This window comes from Hippocampus comes, unplaced genomic scaffold, assembly GCF_001891065.2.
Source record: "Hippocampus comes isolate QL1 unplaced genomic scaffold, H_comes_QL1_v1.1 scaffold307, whole genome shotgun sequence".
In the NCBI taxonomy this organism is placed as follows: Eukaryota; Metazoa; Chordata; class Actinopteri; order Syngnathiformes; family Syngnathidae; genus Hippocampus; species Hippocampus comes.
The window spans coordinates 129,817-138,675 of record NW_017805337.1 but is presented as its reverse complement, the minus strand read 5'-3'; the positions used below and the strand labels follow the sequence as shown (position 1 = coordinate 138,675).

General features: G+C 48.7%; 2 protein-coding genes across 2 annotated transcripts in view; one reads left to right on the top strand and one right to left on the bottom strand.

Moving 5' to 3' along the window:
* ptmaa (prothymosin alpha a) overlaps positions 1–3,030 on the top strand; it is a 4,482-nt gene extending 1,452 nt beyond the window's left edge. The window contains exons 2-5 of the mRNA XM_019871811.1: positions 1,065–1,130; positions 1,217–1,295; positions 1,520–1,611; positions 2,539–3,030. Coding sequence (XP_019727370.1) covers positions 1,065–1,130; positions 1,217–1,295; positions 1,520–1,611; positions 2,539–2,577 — 276 coding nt within the window. The 3' untranslated portion in view covers positions 2,578–3,030. The remainder of the gene's footprint in view (positions 1–1,064; positions 1,131–1,216; positions 1,296–1,519; positions 1,612–2,538) is intronic.
* A 1,853-nt stretch (positions 3,031–4,883) lies between these two features.
* lrrc40 (leucine rich repeat containing 40) overlaps positions 4,884–8,859 on the bottom strand; it is a 5,919-nt gene continuing 1,943 nt past the window's right edge. Inside the window, exons 5-15 of the mRNA XM_019871810.1 lie at positions 8,170–8,293; positions 7,925–8,064; positions 6,935–7,107; positions 6,762–6,852; positions 6,506–6,551; positions 6,334–6,436; positions 6,026–6,133; positions 5,837–5,944; positions 5,686–5,763; positions 5,430–5,615; positions 4,884–5,078 (exon numbers count right to left, since the gene is read on the bottom strand). Coding sequence (XP_019727369.1) covers positions 4,973–5,078; positions 5,430–5,615; positions 5,686–5,763; positions 5,837–5,944; positions 6,026–6,133; positions 6,334–6,436; positions 6,506–6,551; positions 6,762–6,852; positions 6,935–7,107; positions 7,925–8,064; positions 8,170–8,293 — 1,263 coding nt within the window. The 3' untranslated portion in view covers positions 4,884–4,972. The remainder of the gene's footprint in view (positions 5,079–5,429; positions 5,616–5,685; positions 5,764–5,836; positions 5,945–6,025; positions 6,134–6,333; positions 6,437–6,505; positions 6,552–6,761; positions 6,853–6,934; positions 7,108–7,924; positions 8,065–8,169; positions 8,294–8,859) is intronic.

Genomic DNA, 8,859 nt, shown 5'->3' with positions numbered 1-8,859 from the left:
ACACACACACACACACACACACACACACACACACACACACACAAGCAAGCGCGCACAATATTATATATCTTTATTGATATCGCGCTTTCACAACCGTTGTACAAAAAATTACAACAATCCAACAGTACACATAATTTACATCAACAATAAGATAAGATGAGAACACTTTTATTTGTCTCACAATGGAGAAATCCCCAATTTACAGCAGCAACATTTCTGAAATGGACAAAGTAGAAGATAACATCATACAATCATAACTATTCCTACATACGCCTTGTTGTTTGAAGTGGTTATAGATGAAAGAGGAAGTCTGTGTGGGCGTGTGTGCGTGTAGTGCAGGAAATTTAATATTCACTTAATGGTTTGTTCTGTAACATGTCAGAAGAACGTTGGAAAAATGTGGATTTCTTTTTCCAATGGGGAAGTGGATGGTTGTAAATATTGTATTTTGAAAAAAAAAATCAGCTTGCTTTCATGGAGGACTCCAGAAATCAAAGAATATTGACCGTTCAGAGGTTTCAATTCTGAAGACTGGGATAACTTTAAGTCAAACAAGGTCCGTAAACAACTTATATACACTTACAAGATGCATGGCATATTTGATGTGACTGTGTACACGAAATCAAGTTGTTGATCAAGGCTAGTGTTGCATTCAAGTGGACATCAAGTTGTGAACACTCGTGGTGTGTGCAAGAACATTATGAGAATGTTGCTAAACAGGAATGATACATTCAAGTGGACAAGAAGCCGTCGGTGAACACAACTGTTTTGTTCCAAGTGCGCATAAACAGCTCGATCCGCACTTGTTGCATTCAAGTGATGTGATGGGTTTGCAAAACATTTATGTTGTGTTCAAGTGACGTTAAGATGCTGTGGACACTTAGTGTTGCGTTCAAGTGCACATTAAAGTGTGGGTGGAAAAAAAAAGCTTGTCGTGTTCAAGTGTTTGTGGACATCTGTGATGTGTTCAAGTGTCGGTGACAGAAGAGGACATTCGAGGCTCACTATGTGTGTGTGTGTGTGTTTGTGTGTGTGTGTGTGTTTGTGTTTTTATTTCCTTTCAGGAGTTGAAGGAGAAGAAAACTGTGGAGGAAAAAAACGGCGACGACACCACCGCCAACGGAAAAACGGTGAGACAGCGGCTCCTCTTCATCATCATCATCTTCCTCTCCCAGTGGGAACATCACTTGGGTGTGTGTGCGTGCCTGTGTGTCAGGACGAGGAGAACGGGGAGCAGGACAACGAGGCGGAGGATGACGACGATGTAGGAGACGAGGAAGAAGAGGACGGCGAGGGTGCGCAGCATCGCACACGCGCGCAAACATGCAGACAAAATTACACACTGACTGTTGCACACACAAAAACAAGGACACGCGTACAAACACGCAGACAAGCACACAAACAACAACAACAAAAAAACCTGCGCACAATTTCACATCCACACAGTTACAAAAACAAACTCTTCAGACAGAAACACGTGTGTGTGTGTGCGTGTGTGTTTGTGTGTCTGTGTGTTCAGGTGAGGAAGAGGACGAAGAGGACGATGACCTGGTCACACCCACAGGGAAGAGAACAGCTGAGGATGACGATGATGATGATGAAGATGACGAGGTGAGCAAGAGACACGCTCCAAGTTAGCAACGACGTGCCCCAATAAACAGCGAGCGCGCCCATTTCTATTTCCGAATGAGATTTCGTCCGCTCGCAGCAAACGCACGCTGGACACGAGCCTGATTCCGAATGCCATCAGGGTTTTGGGTTGGCCACGCCCCTGCTGCGATACCATTGGCTGCTGCGTCCAAGGCAGGACGCGCCCTACCGTATCCAGGCGCGAATGGCAGACGATAAGACGAGAATGAACATGGCAAATGTGGATCGCATTTGTATAAAATAAAATGTTTCTTTGGGTTAGTGAGATTCATCATAACACGGGGAATCATGCTTACGGTGGTAAAAAGGCCGCAAGCTAGCTACTAGCAAAGACTTCATTAGTTAGAACTTAGCGTCGTGGCTACGAACAAATAAATGTTATAAGCTTGCTAGAAGTTAGCAAGTTGGCTACTAGCCGGGTCTTCATTAGTTTGAACGTGGCAAACTCGCACCTAACAAATGGAGGTTGTGAACTAGATCGAAGTTAGCTATCTTACTACGAGCGGAGTCAGAATTGGTTAGACATTGGTGAGCTAGCGACAAGCAACTACATGTTACTGATTGGTCACAAGTTAGCGAGCTAGCTCCTACCAAACATCATGATGGACAATAGAAGATATTGACCTGGCTTCCTAGTCACCTCGCGTTACAAATAGATCAAACAAGTTAGTTGGCAAGAAAACAAGTTGTGTCACTTTGCTACAATGTTGCATACGGCTGATGACGCTAACTGCTAGCGAACCAACTACCTTTTAATTTCATACTTAATAGCGAAACCCGCTGGCAGGCTAACGTCACCCAAAGAAACAGAAACCGATTGACCGGCGTTCGTCAAAGGGGGTTATCCCACGTCGTTGAGTCAGTTGTCGTTTTTTTTGTCATAAACAGGACGAAGTGGAGCGGAAGAAGCAGAAGACGGACAAGTAGACGACAACCACCGTGACGTCCAAACCTCAGTCCTCCCTTCCGAACGTCCGAAAGAGAATTTGTTTGTATTTTTATTTACATTTTATATTTTTGTATATATTGTACGGAGGTCGGCCATCTTGACGAGTATCAAGCGGTGCTCCGAAGACATTTTAACACCCGGAAAATGTCAGCGTACACAAGCATCCTGTCTCACACACACACACACACACACACACACACACACACACACTCACACACAGTCTCACACACGTTGCGCAGAAACACATTCACAAATGCCCATGCGGGGCGAAGGATGCGTTTAGGTACACCGAGGTGTTGCGGCACTTTGCCGCTTATGTTTTTCGTGCTAGTTTGTCGTAGATGAGCAGGATGTAGCGTGATGTCCTAGTCAGAATGTTTTCATGTCCATGTTACGTTGTTGGAAAATAAAGTCATTGGATTTTGTCCATTTGGAAGCGTCCTCAATACTTAAAAAAAGATGCAGTTTAAATAAGGCATTGTGCATTTTGCTTTTGTTGTTAATGATTTTGTTAAAATGTATATTTAATTGAAATGTAGTCTTCAGTGGTGCCTTGAGATATCATTTTTTCAAATTGGAATGGGTGGAAATAACATTAATCAGTAACCAGTCCACTGGCAAAAAAAAAAAATACAAATTGAATTTTTATTTGGAAAAAAATCACCCTGTAGTCTGATATTCCATAAAAACGTCATTAAATAGCACCTTAAACTGTGCATCATGATTTCATGTTGCAATTTTTAAAGGGACGGCGCAAGCCACGGAAGAGGGCTCGAAATACTATCACTATTCACATCATTCAACGCTGTCACAAAAAGTGGACGCTCTGGTTCATTTAGTCGCTTCTGCCATCCAGTGGCCGCGAATGGAATTGTTCTAACTGACCCGTCGAAATCGAATCCATCCCTTGAGCACATTTGTGACTCCACCCCCCATTATCCGAGTTGCTTATCCGTGTCGTAGGAGGGGCCAATTGCGGAATTTCTGGCTCCAAACACTTGGATAGCAAATCATCTTGACCAACGGAAGTGAATGCTCATGCCATTAACGGGGTGCGTCCCACAGATATAAACGGGCAGCTCCGACGTTGAGCTGCTGAGATAGGAAGAGCGACGTCGCCGGCACATTTCATGTGTGGAGGGCGAGAAAACTGAAGGTCCGAGGATGCGTTGACGTTGTGTTCCATTCAACGGCATAATACGACAAGGGAACTGGGAGTAACTTTTACCAGGTTCAAACTACCACGGACGACTAACTGTTAACGAAAAGTGAACATCACGAACATCGGTTGGGAAATGAGCAAGCACGGACCTAATTTGAATGTCCATGCACAGCCCCAGACGGGAACGTCGTCGCCCCTGCCGTGCCGACATGGCCGCAGCGGAGGCACGTCGGTCAGGCGGACGAGCTGGCGTGTTGCACCTCCGACTCAGATCAGTGTTTGTTCGCTCATGAAAAACCTGGAAATCTTTGGAAAGTTATTGAAAAATAACCTTGTCGGAGAAAAAGCCGTGGAAAGTTTGTCTGACTCAAATGTAATGATACCAACGAAGAAGAAGGGTGTGCTTGAGGATAGTCCAAAGTGTGGCTTCCGGGGGCGGGACTATTGGGGAAAATTATGACAGCTGTCATTTTGCTGCCATTTTCACATGGATGCACTATTCTTTGACCCTTGATGCAATGCCACACAATGTTTTTATATGAACTGCACACTTAAAAGAAAAATGTACAATTGATAGCCAAATTCAAAAGCAATCTGTACAATCGCTATGGTCGACTCATCCAAATCTTTACTTTCACCACAGCAAAAAAATCAACAGGGCCGAGAATTGTTAATCATACCATTCACTGTCGTGGGTTCATGAAATCAAATGCACACACATGTTGTAAAAAGCAACAAACCCGCAGAAAGCAACATTTAGAATTGTGAAGAATTACAGAGATTTTGTGACATTGGCGCTCGTCTTCTCAGACAGATTCTTCAACAAAGATGCAGCCGTCATTCGGAGCAAATGTATAATTTTCCGACGGAGTGGAGTTGAATAATTTGTAGTCGCGCTGAAGACGATCGCTCCGAGCTTAATTCTGAAGTGACGCTGAGCTTTGTGGTCTTTGTGCCCCAGATGAGTGGATATTTTTATAAATGGGCCATGTAAAAATAAAGAAATAAATAATGCCCCGTTCACTGATTGGCAGCTTGTCATGAAAAAGGCGGGGCTAAGAGAGAAGACTGTCAACCGATGTGAGCCATTGATTCAGAAAGCTTTGCAAGTGGAGTCAAACAGTTGGCACATGAAACATCTCTTTAATGAATAAAGAAGGCTTGTCGTGATTTGGGGGGTTACGAGGAGCGGGCCGTTTGGGAGTCGGGGCTCAAGTGGGAATGCGGCTACGCAGGTACTCCAGCACGGCGTCCGTTCCCTTGGCCACGATGGCGGCTCGCGGCGTCCGGAAAGGATTTCCCTGCAGACTCAGACACCTGAACAACACAAACACGGGACACTGTGATTTGCATTTTAGGGGAGGAGAAAGAAACGAAGGGGAAAAACAGTTTTGACAACGCGTGGTGCCGCTGCTTTGAATGTGATGTCACTTCCTGTTTCTATACCGTTTCACAAGTCACATTCACATTTTCTTGTCACCGCCGCCTTCTTGCAAAACGGAGCAAAAGAAAACCCAAAATATTTTGGGTCCTCCAAATTTGAAGGCAAACATCCGATAATGACACATCTTTAGTGTAGTTCCGAATTTTGTGACATGTTTTTTTCAAATGAATTAGGAAAAAAAAAAATGTCGGCGGCCGTAGTGACAAATGACAACGGGCGCCCACCTGAGCGTTGTGCACAGGCCCAGCTGAGGCGGCACGTTGAGCAGGTCGTTGTTGGACAGGTCCAGCGTGGACAGGCGGAGCAGGCCCAACAACCGAGCGGGGTCCACGCCACCCACCTGGTTGTTTCCGAGCAGGATGGTTTCCAGCGACGGCATGTCGTACAAAACCTCCGGGAAGGACTTGAACCTGCAGCACAACTTTTTAGCGCCCGCCCACGCGCGCCAAGCGTTGCCGTGTGAGCTTGCAGGAGGATTACTTGTTGTAGTTGAGGATGACCGAGTGAAGCTTTGTCAAGTTCTTCAGCTCGACGGGTAAATCCCTCAGCTGGTTGTTCCTGACGCGTGCAAACAAAAGACCCCGCTTAAAATGGCCGCTTGAAACCAAAATGGCCGCCTTGCCGCGCGTACCGAAGGTCGAGGTGCACCAGGTTGACCAGCGAGCAGAGCAAGTCGCAGCAGCTCAGCCTGTTGAAGGCCATGTTGAGCTCCGTCAGCGAGGCCCGCGTTTCGGCCAGCCTACACGCACACACACACACAAAATGGCCCAAACGTGCATGCGTCACCGCGTCAGACCCGATAGGTGGCTCGCTCGCTCACCGTGGCGGCACGTCGCTCAGCAGGTTCTTGCTGAAGTCGGCGGAGGTGACGGCGTGCTCGGCGGCGGCCTGGAACAGCTCGTCCGGGACGCGATCGGCCTTCTTGTCACTGAGCGGGAACACGAGAACGCCTTGGTGACAAAATGGCTGACTTCCCGTGTGGCTTCGGTTCGGTGCCCAACAGGGTTTATGTAGACGTGTCCACCGAATCGCACGTTGCCGAGTCAAAGGTTTTTTTTCGCGGGCTGAATTTTCAAAACATTGAGTGCAGCCGTCCGAGTTTGGCGCCTGTGGGACAGCGTCGCTCACCTGTACGCCAGCGACTTGAGCGTTTTGATGTTGTGCACGTTGATGGCGGCCTGGCCGGGCAGCGTCATGGCGGTCGGCGTGTCGATGGCACAATCGGGCTCCTCTGAAAGTTAGAAAAGGCTTGTGGGCGGGCTTTTGTCAAGAGAGCAGATTGGCGCGCGCGCGCCTGTACCTTGAATTCTTCCTCTGAGGTACTTGAGAAGCTCGTTGGTTCCTTTCTGCGGCCAAGGAAAAGTCAAGCGTCATTCATTTGACTCGCGTGTCGCATTTGTTCCATGCGGTTCCGTTTGCATCTACTCTCAAAGAGGTTTGGGGCCAATTTGCAACAAATATCCAAGTCATCATGACCCATTTTCAATTGTCGCCACTTCGAGGCCACCAAACAAGCAAAGAGCGCAGCGGGCTAAAGACAAGATGAGCGGACAAACGGTCAGCAGGTCCCTCCGGATCCCGCGCAGGGGATTTCCCTCCAGCAGCAGAGTCTTGAGCTCGGGCAGCAGGCCGAGCGACGCGGGAAGTCTGGCGAGCAGACGGGAAGCGCCGTTAAAATCACGCCGGCCATTTCCAAAGCGCGCCGCGCGCCGCATGAGGCGGGACTTACGTGCCGATGTCGTTGTTGGTGAGGTCGAGGCGCGTGAGCGCGCCGAGCGCGGCCACCTGCTCGGGCAGCGTCGCGATCTTGTTGTCTCGCAGCTCCAGCACGGAGAGGGCGCCAAAGCTGGACACGTCCTCGCCGGCCACGCTCGCGATCTGGTTGTTCCCCACGTAGAGCTCCTGCGCAAACGCGGCGGCGGCAGCAACGTAACGGCCAATTTGCGTCTCGGATGCAAACAGTCGAGCGTCAGGGCCGCCTGCCTACGCGTGCGTTTCGAGCTCGATGACGTTCTCAAAATGTGTCCCACCCAAAAAAAAAAAACAAAAACCAAAACGTTAAACACGAACCCCACAGCTGTTCAAATGTTACTTCCTGTTTCTGCAACCCATCCGGGGAAAACCCAAAACAGTATTTTAGAAAGTGCTCCTTTTTATTCCTGGTTTTATGACATACATTTTTTTAATGGTGCAAAATGTAATTGCTTTTTGTTTTATTTGAAAAATGTATCAAATGTAATATGTCTGTCAAACTAACACCTCCCTGTGGGGATTGTCCAATTGTTTCCATGTTGCAAAAATACAAAATTGTCCCAATGCCAGCCATTTGGATCAAAAATGATTTTAAAGTTTCATCTTGAAATATTGATCACAAATTTTCATCAAATCATATTTTTTCAAAAAAAACCTCCGGTTTCTTCCCACCTTCTGAAAACATGCACGGCAGGTTAACGTCATGCACTAAATTGTCACTCTGTGTCACCGCGGGCACAAATGGTTGCCGGTCTACGTGAGCCCCGCGATGGGCTGGCAACCGGTTCAGGGTGTCCCCGGGCACGCCCCGCGACCCTCCTGAGGAGAAGCGGCTCGGAAAATGGATGAGGGGGTGGGGGAGAACACGCAAACTCCACGCGGGAAATCCAGAGCCAGAACGAAACCCTGCGCCTCCGCGCCGCGCCTCCTCTGCGCTACGCAGTCGACCGCGAGACGGGCGTTTTACCTTGAGCGCGGGCGCGCCAAGCGGCGGGAGTCGGCGCAGCTTGTTGTGGCGCAGGTAGAGCTGCTCCAGGGCCGCCATCTGCGACAGGCTGGCGGGAACGTCGCTCAGAAGGTTGTTGCTGCAATCTAGCAACTTCACATCTGCGGAGGGGGCGGGGCACTTTTTCAAAAGCAAGTGTGATTTTCAGGAAAGGGAGAGCCCGATTCCAAGTCCGGCCGTCCCCGTCCCCGCCGTTCGTGTCTTACTGGTGAGCAGCGGCAGGCTGTCGGGCAGACGGGCCAGCTTGTTGCGGCACAGGTGGAGCTTCTGCAGGCGGCCCAGCCGGCCCAGGCCGGACGGGAGCTCCGTCAGCTGGTTGTCCGACACGTCCTGCCAACCATCGCCCATCGGTCGGACGTCATTTCAAGTCACAGCGACCGCTACTCGTTAAGTTTTCCGGACGAGTGCAACAACTGCGTGAAAATGTCACGGCAATCGGGCGTGGGCTGACAACCGATGTGACGGGGGGGTTGAAAAAAGGCCAAGGTTTCAACGAGCGCTAACGCACACCGTCACTGGCCGTGAGCCGCCGTCTTTGGGGGACGCAATGATGATTGGCTGCCTGCGCAGTTGAGGACAAACCAGCCGCCTCTTTCGTGACCCTCCGCGGGTCTCGTCGGTGATGGCACACGGATCAAAACAGAAACGCCAACGTTCGCATTTATTTATTTAGCCTTCATGGCGCACGTTTCTTCGGTACCGATTTGTCTATATTTTGGTTACAATTAAAATACTGTTGGGGGACTATGTCGTCACCGTCGTGTGAAAAACCACGCATGTCCATTTTTGTTTTTTTTTTTTCGTTTTTTGTTTTGTTTTACGCAAATGGGATGTCTACAAGGCAGACCACAGCATTAACATAAAAATTGGAAAAAGGACAAAAATGGGGTGGCTGT